The 15761-nt window shown below is 36.2% G+C and overlaps 1 protein-coding gene across 1 annotated transcript in view; it reads left to right on the top strand.

Annotated features, from left to right (window-relative positions):
* Positions 1-854: 854 nt before the first annotated feature.
* LOC109276309 (coiled-coil domain-containing protein 7-like) overlaps positions 855-15761 on the top strand; it is an 81504-nt gene continuing 66597 nt past the window's right edge. Inside the window, exon 1 of the mRNA XM_053895745.1 lies at positions 855-977. Coding sequence (XP_053751720.1) covers positions 875-977 — 103 coding nt within the window. The 5' untranslated portion in view covers positions 855-874. The remainder of the gene's footprint in view (positions 978-15761) is intronic.

Genomic DNA, 15761 nt, shown 5'->3' with positions numbered 1-15761 from the left:
ATATTTAATGTCCATTTTTAGATTATTTCTTTACTAAAAATATAGTAAAAGAAGTTAGAAAAATGAATTCCTCCAACAGAAAAAATAGATGGCAAATATTTTTGTACTTGTTAATCAAGTAGGTTTATACTAATAATGAAATAATTTCCATTAAAATGATTTATAAAATACCAAATACTTAAAGTATATAATATCAGTTGGGAAAAGTGTGAGGAAACAGCTCTCAATATTACAAGTAAATAGGGATAGTGATTAAACATTTTCAGGAAAGCTGTATGAAAATATGTATCAATTATAATAAAAATACACCTATAGATATCAGTGACATTGGAAATGTATAGTCTCTTTGACCCATTTCATTTTTTAAATTTAATGTTGATAATAAAAAATATATGTGGCAAATCTATTCTGACAAATCTATTTATATATTAGCTGAAAATCATCAAATTTCTGTTTTATATATTACTAACTTTACCAGAACTAGGTAATTTTTAAATGGTAATGAGTCACATTTTTATATTGTTCACAATTTTAATAGGACTATCTATTGGCACTTCACTATAAATCAAAATGTTAACTGTTGGATTGAGATAGAAACATATTCTGTATTAAAGAGTAAATGACTAGGAGTAAATCTATAATTTTAATTTTTCAAAGTTTTATAAGGAATATATGTTGAAATTTGTCAAATGAACTTCTGGTATTTATGAATTATTTTTTTCTCCTCTTACTTGATATAATATATAAGACTATTTTCCTAACTTTCAAATATTATACTCTTCCTGGAATTAGAACACAGTAGGTGGATTTCAATAGTCTTTCTATATTTAATTTATTAAAAAGGCTTTTTATTTTCATCTTGGTAGATCAGGATATGTATGAACCCTCAGATTTTACCCTTGAAGATCTAGAACTTACTATAGGATACAAGGATCAAAGAGGAAGAAGTGGAGTTTACCAATCTCAAAGATTGAATGGTGGGTATAATATTTTAAAACATATTTAAAACTAGTAGTCATAAAATATTTTTTTGTTAGCAAATCTTAATTCCTTTAATATTGACAGATTTTAACGTAAGTAATCAAAGACCTGATAAAGACAAAACATAAAAACTTTGGTTTTCTGGACAGATAAAGAAAAAACCTTTGTTTACATTTTCTTGTCAACAGCAGACCAACAATCCAAGAAAACTTTGTTTTTTTAACTGAGAGTAAGCAGAACTTTAATCTCATACTAGTGTACTTTTAAAATACACTCATTTCATTTTTTTAAATATATGAAATTTATTGTCAAATTGGTTTCCATACAACACCCAGTGCTCATCCCAAGAGATGCCCTCTTCAATACCTATTCCCCACCTTCTCCTCCCTCCCACCCCCCATCAACCCTCAGTTTGTTCTCAGTTTAAGAGTCTCTTATGCTTTCGCTCTCTCCCACTCTAACCTCTCTCTTTTTTTTTTCCTTCCCCTCCCCCATGGGTTCCTGTTAAGTTTCTCAGGATCCACATAAGAGTGAAAACATATAGTATCTGTCTTTCTCTGTATGGCTTATTTCACTTAGCATCACACTCTCCAGTTCCATCCACGTTGCTACAAAGGGCCATATTTCATTCTTTCTCATTGCCACGTAGTATTCCATTGTGTATGTAAACCACAATTTCTTTATCCATTCATCAGTTGATGGACACTTAGGCTCTTTCCATAATTTGGCTATTGTTGAGAGTGCTGCTATAAACATTGGGGTACAAGTGCCCCTATGCATCAGTACTCCTGTATCCCTTGGGTAAATTCCTAGCAGTGCTATTGCTGGGTCATAGGGTAGGTCTATTTTTAATTTTCTGAGGAACCTCCACACTGTTTTCCAGAGTGGCTGCACCAATTTGCATTCCCACCAACAGTGCAAGAGGGTTCCTGTTTCTCCACATTCTCGGCAGCATCTATAGTCTCCTCATTTGTTCATTTTGGCCACTCTGACTGGCGTGAGGTGATATCTGAGTGTGGTTTTGATTTGTATTTCCCTGATGAGGAGCGACGTGGGCATCTTTTCATGTGCCTGTTGGCCATCCGGATGTCTTCTTTAGAGAAGTGTCTATTCATGTTTTCTGCCCATTTCTTCACTGGGTTATTTGTTTTTCGGGTGTGGAGTTTGGTGAGCTCTTTACAGATTTTGGATACTAGCCCTTTGTCTGATATGTCATTTGCAAATATCTTTTGCCATTCCGTTGGTTGCCTTTTAGTTTTGTTGGTTGTTTCCTTTGCTGTGCAGAAGCTTTTTATCTTCATAAGGTCCCAGTAGTTCATTTTTGCTTTTAATTCCCTTGCCTTTGGGGATGTGTCAAGTAAGAAATTGCTGCGGCTGAGGCCAGAGAGGTTTTTTCCTGCTTTCTCCTCTAGGGTTTTGATGGTTTCCTGTCTCACATTCAGGTCCTTTATCCATTTTGAGTTTATTTTTGTGAATGGTGTGAGAAAGTGGTATAGTTTCAATCTTCTGCATGTTGCTGTCCAGTTCTCCCAGCACCATTTGTTAAAGAGACTGTCTTTTTCCCATTGGATGTTCTTTCCTGCTTTGTCAAAGATTAGTTGACCATACATTTGTGGGTCTAGTGCTGGGGTTTCTATTCTATTCCATTGGTCTATGTGTCTGTTTTTGTGCCAATACCATGCTGTCTTGATGATACAGCTTTGTAGTAGAGGCTAAAGTCTGGGATTGTGATGACTCCCGCTTTGGTCTTCTTCTTCAAAATTACTTTGGCTATTCGGGGCCTTTTGTGGTTCCATATGAATTTTAGGATTGCTTGTTCTACCTTAGAGAAGAATGCTGGTGCAATTCTGATTGGGATTGCATTGAATGTGTAGATAGCCTTGGGTAGTATTGACATTTTGACAATATTTATTCTTCCAACCCATGAGCAGGGAATGTCTTTCCATTTCTTTATATCTTCTTCAATTTCCTTCATAAGCTTTCTATAGTTTTCAGCATACAGATCTTTTACATCTTTGGTTAGATTTATCCCTAGGTATTTTATGCTTCATGGTGCAATTGTGAATGGGATCAGTTTCTTTATTTGTCTTTCTGTTGCTTCATTATTAGTGTATAAGAATGCAACTGATTTCTGTACATTGATTTTGTATCCTGTGACTTTGCTGAATTCATGTATCAGTTCTAGCAGACTTTTGGTGGAGTCTATTGGATTTTCCATGTATAATATCATGTCATCTGCAAAAAGTGATAGCTTAACTTCATCTTTGCCAATTTTGATGCCTTTGATTTCCTTTTGTTGTCTGATTGCTGATGTTAGCACTTCCAACACTATGTTAAACAACAGCGGAGAGAGTGGACATCCCTGTTGTGTTCCTGATCTCAGGGAAAAAGCTCTCAGTTTTTCCCCATTGAGGATGATGTTAGCTGTGGGCTTTTCATAAATGGCTTTTATGATGATTAAGTATGTTTCTTCTATCCTGACTTTCTCGAGGGTTTTTGTTAAGAAAGGATGCTGAATTTTGTCAAATGCCTTTTCTGCATTGATTGACAGGATCATATGGTTCTTATCTTTTCTTTTATTAATGTGATGTATCACATTGATTGATTTGCGAATGTTGAACCAGCCCTGCATCGAGGAATGAATCCCACTTGATCATGTTGAATACTTCTTTTTATAGGCTGTTGAATTCGATTTGCTAGTATCTTATTGAGAACTTTTGCATCCATATTCATCAGGGATATTGGCCTGTAGTTCTCTTTGTTTACTGGGTCTCTGTCTGGTTTAGGAATCAAAGTAATACTGCATTCATAGAATGAGTCTAGAAGTTTTCCTTCCTTTTCTATGTTTTTGAATAGCTTGAGAAGGATAGGTATTATCTCTGCTTTAAACGTCTGGTAAAACTCCCCTGGGAAGCCATCTGGTCCTGGACTCTTATTTGTTGGGAGATTTTTGATAACTGATTCAATTTCTTCGCTGATTATGGGTCTGTTCAAGCTTTCTATTTCCTCCTGATTGAGTTTTGGAAGCACGTGGGTGTTTAGGAATTTGTCCATTTCTTCCAGGTTGTCCAGTTTGTTGGCATATAATTTTTCATAGTATTCCCTGATAATTGCTTGTATCTCTGAGGGATTGGTTGTAATAATTCCATTTTCATTCATGATTTTATCTATTTGGGTCATCTCCCTTTTCTTTTTGAGAAGCCTGGCTAGAGGTTTGTCAATTTTGTTTATTTTTTCAAAAAACCAACTCTTGGTTTCACTGATCTGCTCTACAGTTTTTTTTAGATTCTATATTGTTCATTTCTGCTCTAATCTTTATTATTTCTCTTCTTCTGCTGGGTTTAGGCTGCCTTTGCTGTTCTGCTTCTATTTCCCCTAGGTGTTCTGTTAGATTTTGTATTTGGGATTTTTCTTGTTTCTTGAGATAGGCCTGGATTGCAATGTATTTTCCTTTCAGGACTGCCTTCGCTGCATCCCAAAGCGTTTGGATTGTTGTATTTTCATTTTCGTTTGTTTCCATATATTTTTTAATTTCTTCTCTAATTGCCTGGTTGACCCACTCATTCGTTAGTAGGGTGTTCTTTAGCCTCCATGCTTTTGGAGGTTTTCCAGACTTTTCCCTGTGGTTGATTTCAAGCTTCATAGCATTATGGTCTGAAAGTATTGATGGTATGATCTCAATTCTTGTATACTTATGAAGGGCTGTTTTGTGACCCAGTATGTGATCTATCTTGGAGAATGTTCCATGTGTACTCCAGAAGAAAGTATATTCTGTTGCTTTGGGATGTGGAATTCTAAATATATCTGTCAAGTCCATCTGATCCAATGTATCATTCAGGGCCCTTGTTTCTTTATTGACCATGTGTCTAGATGATCTATCCATTGTTGTAAGTGGGATGTTAAAGGCCCTTGCAATTACCACATTCTTATCAGTAAGGTTGCTTATGTTTGTGAGCAACTGTTTTATATATTTGGGACTTCCCATATTCGGTGCATAGACATTTATAGTTGTTAGCTCTTTCTGATGGATAGACCCTGTAATTATTATATAATGCCCTTCTTCATCTCTTGTTACAGCCTTTAATTTAAAGTCTAGTTTGTCTGATATAAGTATGGCTATTCCAGCTCTCTTTTGACATCCAGTAGAATGATAGATAGTTCTCCACACCCTCACTTTCAATCTGAAGGTGTCCTCAGGTCTAAAATGAGTCACTTATAGACAGCAAATAGATGGGTCTTGTTTTTTTTATCCATTCTGATACCCTAGTCTTTTGGTTGGCGCATTTAGTCCATTTACATTCAATGTTATTATAGAAAGATATGAGTTTAGAGTCATTGTGATATCTGTAGGTTTCATGCTTGTAGCGATGTCTGGTACTTTATCTCACAGGATCCCCCTTAGGATCTCTTGCAGGTCTGGTTTAGTGGTGATGAATTCCTTCAGTTTTTTGTTTGGGAAGACCTTTATCTCTCCTTCTAGTCTAAATGACAGATTTGCTGGATAAAGGATTCTTGGCTGCATATTTTTTCTGTTCATCACATTGAAGATTTCCCGCCATTCCTTTCAGGCTGCCAAGTTTCAGTAGAGAGAACAGACATGAGTCTTATTGGTCTCCCTTTATATTTTATTTTATTTATTTTTTTTTTAATTTTTTTTAGCATTTATTTTATTTTTGAGACAGAGACAGAGCATGAATGGGGGAGGGTCAGAGAGAGGGAGACACAGAATCTGAAACAGGCTCCAGGCTCTGTGCTGTCAGCACAGAGCCTGACACAGGGCTTGAACTCACGGACCACGAGATCATGACCTGAGCCGAAGTCGGCCACTTAACCGACTGAGCCACCCAGGTGCCCCTCCCTTTATATTTTAGAGCACGTTTATCCCTACTTTCAGAATTTTCTCTTTATCCTTGTATTTTGCCAGTTTCACTATGATGTGTCGTGCAGAAGATTGGTTCAAGTTACGTCTGAAGGCAGTTTTCTGTGCCTCTTGGATTTCAATGCCTTTTTCTTTCCCCAGATCAGGGAAGTTCTCAGCTATTATTTCTTCAAGTACGCCTTCAGCAGCTTTCCCTCTCTCTCTTCCTCCTCTGGAATACCAATTATGCGTAGATTATTTCTCTTTAGTGCATCACTTAATTCTCTAATTTTCCCCTCATACTCCCGGATTTCTTTTATCTCTCTTTTTCTCAGCTTCCTCTTTTTCCATAATTTTATCTTCTAGTTCACCTATTCTCTCCTCTGCCTCTTCAATCCGAGCTGTGGTTGTCTCCATTTTATTTTGCAGCTCATTGATAGCAGTTTTTAGCTCCTCCTGGCTGTTCCTTAGTCCCTTGATCTCTGTAGCAATAGTTTCTCTGCTCTCCTCTATACTGTTTTCAAGCCCAGCGATTAATTTAATTTTATGACTGTTATTCTAAATTCATTTTCTGTTATATTGTTTAAATCCTTTTTGATCAGTTTGTTAGCTGTTGTTATTTCCTGGAGATTCTTTTGAGGGGAATTCTTCTGTTCCGTCATTTTGGATAGTCCCTGGAGTGGTGCGGAACTGCAGGGCACTTCCCCTGTGCTGTCTTGAATAACTTGCATTGGTGGGAGGGGCCGCAGTCAGACCTGATGTCTACCCCCAGCCCACCACTGGGGCCACAGTCAGACTGGTGTGTACCTTCTCTTCCCCTCTCCTAGGGGCAGGATTCACTGTGGGGTCATGTGGCCCATCTGGGCTACTTGCACAGTGCCAGGCTTGTGGTGCTGTGGATCTGGCATATTAGCTGGGGTGGATCGGCAAGGTGCACAGGGGCGGGAGGGGCAGGCTCAGCTCGCTTTTCCTTTTGTGATACGCTTCAGGAGGGGCCCTGCGTCACTGGGAGGGAGTCAGACCTGCCACCGGAGGGATTGATACGCAGAAGCACAGCGTTGGGTGACATAAATTACTTGACAATTTAAAAACACATCTAAAATGTGATCAGCTTTAAAAAAAAAAAAATAATATATATATATATATATATATCTGCACACACACACACATATATACATATACATACATATATATACATATACGTATATATACATATATGCATGTATACATATACGTATATATACATACATATATATACATATATATGTATGTATGTGTGTATATATATACATATATATATATTTTACATAATCTGTACATCCAATGTCGGGCTTGAACTCCAACTATGAGATCAAGAGTTGCATGCACTACTAAGCCAACCAGAAGCTCTAAATGTGATCAGCTTAATTTATGGTTTTATTATTGAATTTTTCTTTAAGTTGAATATTTAAAACATTAATTGCCAAAATTGAAGTTCTACAGAACTAGTAAATGTTGTAAAGCTATTTGTACCATTTATTACTTCTTATAGTCTTTAATATTCTAATTATTATACTATATTTCTTAAATCTATTGACCAAGAAATCCTATCCTTTTTTTCATCTTGGAATAGAGTTTCATGGAATACTAGTTTAGAAAACACTTTTCTAGGAATTTTATACAGAAATGATAATTATTTAAATTCTAAAAGTAAAACATTCATCCATTATTCACATTTCAATTCTTATCAAGTATCATTTAATGCTAAACCATATTGGTTATTATCCAGTAGACCTTATTCAAGATATTGTTTATAGCTTTTTAAAATTTTTCAATATTTGAGTGTAGATAGCAACTGTTATATCATTTTAAAGGGAAAAGGAATATTTGTTTTCTTCTACTGTGCCTTGCTATTGATATTGGTATACAAGATTTTCTACAATTTGTGACATTGGTTTATAATTTTTAAAAAGTTATTTATTTATTTGTTTGTTTGTTTGCTTGATTCCTTGCTTGTTGGTTTTCTCTGTTTTCTTCAAACATGGATTAAGGAAAGTAGGATATTATTAGAGGATTAGAAAATTTCTATTTCAATTTTTTCTTAGTATAATAAAAAATTGAATTTATCTCTAAACTTCTTATGAACCAAATAAAATCCAGGTATTATAGATTGTTTCTGTTATTTTTATTTTAAATATAGAAAGTTTTAAGAATTAATACAATGAACACTTGCGTGTCTGTGTCCCACTTAATAAATATAATAAATCTAAAATATTGAATTTCCCTCTTCATTCTTCTCAGATTATTGCCTCTCATTCTGAATTAGATGGCTATTAGCCCCATTTATTTCTTTATATTTTTGCTAAATATGTTTACATCTCTAAAGAATTTATTGTTTTATATGATTAAATGGTAGTATGCCATATGCTTTTTTCTTTAGCAAATTGCCCTTTTGGTTCAACAGTTGTAAGATTAATCACTGTTGATAATTTTAAATTTCATTTATTTATTTTTATTGTATATTGGTCTGGTTTTTGTTTTTTATTATTATTATGATTTTATTTTATTTTATTTTATTTTATTTTATTTTATTTTATTTTAAGTGTATTACAAATTTTGCCCATTCTCCTGTGGATATTTGGACTATTTATGTTAGGGGAGGTCTACCATATTCTTATGAAAGATAATGCAGAGGTAGTGTTCAAAAGTACAAATGCTGCAGATAGACTTCCTGTTTTTATGCCTACCTATGTCACTTACTGTGTAAATTAGTCAGTCTCTCCATGAACCTAGTTTCTTCATGTATTAAATATGACTAGTCATAGTGTCCACATTATAAGGTTATTGTGGGATTTAGGTGAAGAGTGCATAAACTCCATAAAATTATCTGCTATTATTATTTGCTATATCTGGTGAGAATTTTTCTACTATATTGTTGTAGTATATAAACACCTTTTTTTTTTTTGCATTTTGTTTGCTTGTTTGTTTTTAGTTTCAGGTTTTTATTTAAATTCCAGTTAGTTAACATACAGTGCAGAATTAGTTTCAGGTATACAGTTTAGTGATTCATCACTTACATACAATACCCAGTGCTCATCACAACCAATGCCCCTCATAATTCCCATTACTGATTTAACCAATCCCCCTGCCACCCTCCCCTCCAGTAACCCTCAGTTTTTTCTCTATAGTTAAGAGTCTGTTTTATGGTTTTCCTCTCTCTTTTTTCCCCACTATGTTCAGCTGTTTGTTCTTAAATTTCACATATCAGTGAAATCTTATGGAATTTGTCTTTCTCTGACTGACTTATTTTGTTTCACAGTATAGTCTGCCTCCATCCCCATCATTGCAAATGGTAGATTTCATTCTTTTTTAGGGCTAATATACCACTGTGTATACATACATGCCTACTTTATTCATTTATCAGTCAATGGACATTTGGGCTCCTTCCATAATTTGGCTTTTGTTGATAATGCTATTGTGAACACTGGGGTGCATGTATCCCTTCAAATCACTATTTTTGTATCCTTTGGGTAAATATATAGTATTACAATTGATGGATGGTAAGAAGTTCCATTTTTAACAATTTGAGGAACTTTATACTCTTTTCCAGAGTGGCTGTACCAGTTTGCATTTCCACATACAATGTAAGAGGATTCCTTTAATCTTCGCATCCTCACCAATATCTGTTCTTTCATGTGTTGTTAATTTTAGCCATTCTGACAAGTGAGATATGATATCTCATTGTAGTTTTGATTTGTATTTCCCTGATGATTTTGAGTATCTTCATGTTTCTGTTAGCCATATGGATGTCTTCTTTGGAAAAATGTCTATTCATGTCTTCTGCCTGTTTTTTAACTGGGTTATTTGTTTTTTTTGGTGTTTTTATAAGTTCTTTATAGATTTTGGATACTAACCCTTTATCAGATATGTCATTTACAAATATCTTTTCCAATTCTAGATGTTGCCTTTTAAGTTCGTTGATTGTTTCTTTCCCTGCACAGAAGTTTGTTTGTTTATTTTGATAAATTCTGAAAGGTTCCTGTTTGCTTTTGTTTCCCTTGCCTCAGGAGATGTATCTAGTAAGAAGCTGTTATGCTGATGTCAAACAGTTTGCTGCCTGTGTTCTCCTCTAGGATTTTGATGGTATCCTGTGTTGCATTTATGCCTTTCATCCATTTTGAATTTATTTTTGTGTTTGGTTTAAGGAAGTAGTCCAGTTTCCTTCTTTTGCATGTTGCTGTCCAGTTTTCCCAAGACCATTTGTTGAAGAGACTGTCTTTTTTCCATTAGAAATTCATTCCTGCTTTGTTGAATATTAGTTGACCATATAGGTGTATGTCCATTTATGGGTTTCCTATTCTGTTCTATTGATCTATATGGTGTGTGTGTGCGCGCGCGCGCGTGTGTGTGTGTGTGTGTGTGCCAGTACCATGCTGTCTTTGTTTTTCTTGAATGTTTATTATTTTTGAAGAAGAGAGAGAGACAGAGCATGAGCAGGGGAGGAGCAGAGAGAAAGGGAGACACAGAATCCAAAGTGGGCTCCAGGCTCTGAGCTGTCAGCACAGAGACTGATGCGGGCTCGAACTCACAAACCATGAGATCGTGACCTGAGCCTAAGTTGGATCGTTAACTGATTGAACCACCCAGACACCCCTATGCTGTCTTGGTCACTACAGCTTTGTAATATAACCTGAAGTCTGGAATTGTGATGCCTCTAGCTTTGATTTTCTTTTTCAAAATTCCTTTGACTATTCAGGGTCCTTTGTGGTTGCATACAACATTTGGATTGTTGGTTCTAGCTCTGTGAAGAATGTTGGTATTATTTTGATAGGGATTGCATTAAACGTGTGGATTACTTTGGGTAGTATAGACATTTTAACAATATTTTTTCTTCCAATTCATGAGCTTTGAATGTTTTTCCATTTCTTTCTGTTATCTTCAATTTCTTTCATAAGTCTACAGTTTTCAGAGTATAGGTATATCACCTCTTAGGTTATGTTTATTCCTAGATGTTTTATGGTTTTGGTACAATTGTAAATGGGATCAATTCCTTGAATTGTCTTTCTGTTGCTTCATCGTTGGTGTATAGAAATGCAACAGATTTCTGTACATTGACTTTGTATCCTGTGACATTACTGATTTCGTGTGTCAGTTCTAGCAACTTTTGTGGTGGAGTCTTTTCAATTTCTACATAGAATATCATGTCATCTGCAAATAGTGAAAGTTTGACTCCTTTCTTGCTAATTTGGATGCTTTATATTTCTTTTTGTTGTCTGATTTCTGAGGTTACAACTTCCAGTACTGTTAAAGAACAATGGTGAGAATGAGCATCCAGTCTTATTTCTAACCATACGGGAAAAGCTATCAGTTTTTCTGTTTGAGATGATATTAGCCATGGATCTTTCACATATGGTCTTTATTATGTTGAGTTATGTTTCCTCTGTCCTTTCTTTGTTGAGAGGTCTAATCAAGGCTGGATGCTATATTTTGTCAAATGTTTTTTTCTGCATCTATTGAGAGTATCATGATTCTTATCCTTTCTTTTATTATTTTGGTGTACCACGTTGATTGATTTGCAATATTGAACCACCCCTGTAGCCGGTGAATAAATGCCTCTTGATCATGGTAAATAATTATTTTAATGTACTGTTGGATTTGATTTGTTAGTATTTTGTTTAGAATTTTTGCATCTATGTTCATCAAGGATATTGGCCTGCAGTACTTTTTTAAAAAAATGTTTATTTTTGACAGAGAGAGAGAGAGAGACAGACAGACAGCATGAGCAGGAGAGGGGCAGAGAGAGAGGGAGACACAGAATCTGAGCAGGCTTCAGGCTCTGAGCTGTCAGCACAGAGCCTGACACAGGGCTTGAACTCACAGGCCACGAGATCATGACCTTTGCCGAAGTCGGATGCTTAACTGACTGAGCCACCCAGGCGCCCCTGTAATACTCTTTTTTAGTGGGGTCTTTGTCTGGTTTTGGAATTAAGATAATACTGACTTCATAGAATGAATTTGAAAATTTTCCTTCCATTTTTATTTTTTTTGCAACAATTTAAGAAAAATAGATTTAAACTCGTCTTTAAATATTGGTAGAAATCCCCTGTGAAGACATCGGGCCCTGGACTTCAGCTTGTTGGGAGATTTTTGATTACTGATTCAATATTTTTGCTGATTATTGGGCCATTCAAATTTTCTATTTCTTCGTGTTTTTTTCTGGTAGTTTATATCTTTCTAGGAATTTATCCATTTCTTCCAGATTACTCAATTTATTAACATATAATTTTTCATAATATTCTTTTATAATTGTATTTCTGTGGTGTTGGTTGTGATCTCCCCGTCTCTTTAGTGATTTTTATTTGGGTTCTTTCTCCTTTTTTTGGATAAATCTGGCTAGAGTTATCAATTTTATTAATTCTTTCAAAGAGCCAGCTCCTGGTTTCCTTGATCTGTTCTACTGTTTTGCTTTTTTGTTTGTTTCTATACATTTATTTCATCTCTAATCTTTATTATTTCCCTTCTTCTGCTGGCCCTAGGCTTCATTTCTTGTTGCTTTTCTAGCTTCTTTAAGTGTAAGGTTTGGTTGTGTATTTGAGATTTTTCTTGCTTCTTGAAGTGAGCCTATATTGCTATACACTTCCTTCTTATAATTGCTTTTGCTGCATCTTGAAGGTTTTAGACTATCATTTTTTCATTTTCGTTTGTTTCCATGTATTTTTTATTTCTTCTTTAATTTCCTGATTGTCCCATTCATTCTTTAGTAGGATGTTCTTTAACTTCCATGTATTTGTGGTCTCTCCAAATTTTTTCTTATGGTTGACTTGAAGTTTCATAGAGGTGTAGTTGGAAAATATATATGATATGATCTCAGTCTTCTTTTTTTTACTATTTATGCTTGATTTGTGACACAGAATGTGATCTGTTCTGAAGAATGTCCCATGGCCCATGGGCACTTATAAAGAATGTGTATTCTGCTGCTTTAGGATGAAATGTTCTGACTATATCTTTTAAGTCCATCTGGTCCAATGTATCATTCAAAGCCATTGTTTCCTTATAGATTTTTTGCTTAAATGATCTTTACTTGATGTTAGTGGGATATTAAAGTCACCTACTCTTATTCTATTATTATCAATGAGTTCCTTTATGTTTTTATTAATTGTTTCATATATTTGGGTTCTTCTAAGTTGGGGGCATAAATATTTGCAATTGTTAGATCTTTTTTGATAGAAGCCTTTATTATGATACAGTGTCCCTCTTCATCTCTTGCTACAGTCTTTGGCTTAAAATCTAGTTTGTCTGATATAAGTATGGCTACTCTGGCTTTCTTTTGATGTCCATTAGCATGCTAAATTATTCTTCAGCCTCTCACTTCCAATCTGTAGGCGTCTTCAGTTCTAGAATGAGTCTCTGGTAGGCAGCATTTTGTTTTTTTTGTTTTCATTTTTTTATCCATTCCTAAACTCTATGTCTTTTCATTGGAGCACTTATTCCATTTACATTAAGAATAATTATTGATAAATATTAATTTAATGTAATTGTATTATTTTCAAGTAATTGTTTCTGGAGATTTTCTCTGTTACTTTCTAGTTTTTGTTGCTTTTGGTTTTTCTTTCCACTCAAAGAATGCCTATTAATGTTTCCTGCAGGGCTGGTTTAGTAGTCACGAACTCCTTTAGTTTGTGTTTGTCTGGGAAATGCTTCATCTCTCCATCTATTCTGAATGACAGCCTTGCTGGGTAGAATATTCTTGGTTCCAGATTTTTCCCTTTCAGCACGTTGAATATTTTCTGCCACTCCCTTCTTGCCTGCCATGTTTCTGAGGAGGGATCTTTTGCTAACCTTATTTACTTCCCTTGTAAGAAGGGAATTCTTTTGTCTTGTTGCTTTTAGGATTTTTTCTTTACCTCTATATTTTGCAACTTTATGATATGTCTTGGTGTTAACCAGCTTTTGTTGATTTTGATGGGAGTTCCCTGTGCCTCCCAGATTTGGATGTCTGTTTCTTTCCCCAGATTAGGATGTTTTAAGCTATAATTTTCTCATATAAGCCTTCTGCCAACTTTTACTTCTCTTCTGGAACCTATACAATATGAATGTTATTATGTTTTATGGAGTCACTGAGTTTTCTAAGTCTACATTCATGATCCAATATTTTTATTTCCCTCTTTTTTTCAGCTTCATTTCTCCATATTTTTATCTTCTGTATCATTTATTCCTTGCTCTCTTACTTCACCCTTGTGGTTATTATATCTAGTCATTTTTGAATCTTGATTATTGTATTTTTGTTTTTGCCTAATTTTTAAGTCTTTTCTCTTTGTGGTAAGATACTCTCCGGAGTCTTCTATGATTTTCTCAAGCCCAGCTATTATCTTTATGATTGTTGATTTAAATTCTGGATCATGCAGGGGTTCCTGGGTGGCTCAGTCAGTTAAGTGTCCAACTTCAGCTCAGGTCATGATCTCACAGTTTGTTAGTTCGAGCCCCACATCAGGCTCTGTGCTGACAGCTCACAGCCTGGAGCCTACTTCAGATTCTGTGTCTTCTCTCTCTCTGCCCCTCCCCAGCACATGTTCTGTCTCTGTCTCTCAAAAATAAATAAACATTAAAAAGTTTTTTTTAAATTCTGGATCATGCATATTACTTATATCTGTTTATATTAGATCCCTGGACATAGCCATTTCTTGTTCTTTCTTTGGAGATGAATTCCTCCATCTTTGCATTTTGTCTAGGTCTCTGTCTTCATCTTTGTGTTATGAAAACCTGTTATATTTCCTGCTCCTGAAAGTAGTGGCTTTATGAAGAAGAGGTCTTTTAGTGTCCAGGGCCTGGCACTTTAGGAGGTGTCTCTGGTGTATGCTATGTGAACTCTGCTGCTGTTTTTTGGCTTTTCTTTCTCTCAGGTCAGTCCAATGCAGTTTCTACTTGCCTGCTGGGGGGAGAGTGGACCTTGGCCAGAGTGGTGAGTTTTTACTAGTTGTACTCTGGTCTGCTTGTTAAGAGACCTAATGCTATTTCCACTAGAGCTGAAGCTTTGTAGAACTCTATAGTCAGTGAACATGTGCCTGTTGGGGGTGGGCAGAGGGGTTGTGCTGGTCTTCTGGGGGAAGAACCCACTGCTCTTGTTATCAGGTACAGTTGGCCACAAAAAGCAGCACCTGCACAGTGCAGGGGGTGGAGCTTGGCATAAATGGTTTAGGCTGCCACTGTTGGTGCTGTGCTGTTTACTGAGGTTAGTATATGCTAATGGGTGGGAGAGGTAACTGGCACCAGCAAGCTCCTCAGTCCCAAGAGAGGGAAGCTGGCACCTTTGAGAAGCCCTCTCAGAAGGGCAATATTCCTTGTGTGTCACAGGCATCACTCAGATTGCTGCCTTCAACCTGTCTGGGTCTGGGCCATCTGCCCTCCTGGTAGACCCTTGGGGTCTATCCCACGCAGTCTGGTAGAGTTTTTAAAATCCAAACTTTATGGACCTGTCATGGTGAGGACCTCTGCTGTTGCTCTGGGGGAGGATCTCACCACTCTGGGGTTGCTCAAGTTTGTTCCAGAAGGAAAGTTTCACCAAAGCACCAGAGGTATGGAGTTTGAAGTAAATCACAACAAAAAGCCAGTGTGCAGGTTAGCCACCCTCAGCAGGTGTCTCTGCACATATCCTGAGGTGAAGGGGCGGTAAATGGTACCCACTGGCTCTTTTATCCCTAGAAAGTCAATGCCACCTCTTCTATATATGCTGGGATGTTCCCTGGTGACCCCAGGGTAACCACAGGTCACACTGTGGTCTATTTGCCCTCTTTTTCCATAGGGGCATTGCAGTGCCCTCAGGGTTCCACACCAGCCATGCTACAGACCTCTAAAACTCCAGTCTTTGGGCCCAGCTGGTTGTAAAACTCTTGATAATCAGCCCTTCTCACTTTCCCAGTCAGTGTTTTTGGAAAAGTTTTTCCTT

Source organism: Panthera pardus, unplaced genomic scaffold, assembly GCF_024362965.1.
Source record: "Panthera pardus isolate Hobbes unplaced genomic scaffold, ASM2436296v1 HiC_scaffold_6, whole genome shotgun sequence".
NCBI lineage: Eukaryota > Metazoa > Chordata > Mammalia > Carnivora > Felidae > Panthera > Panthera pardus.
This window is presented reverse-complemented; position numbering and strand designations above follow the sequence as displayed.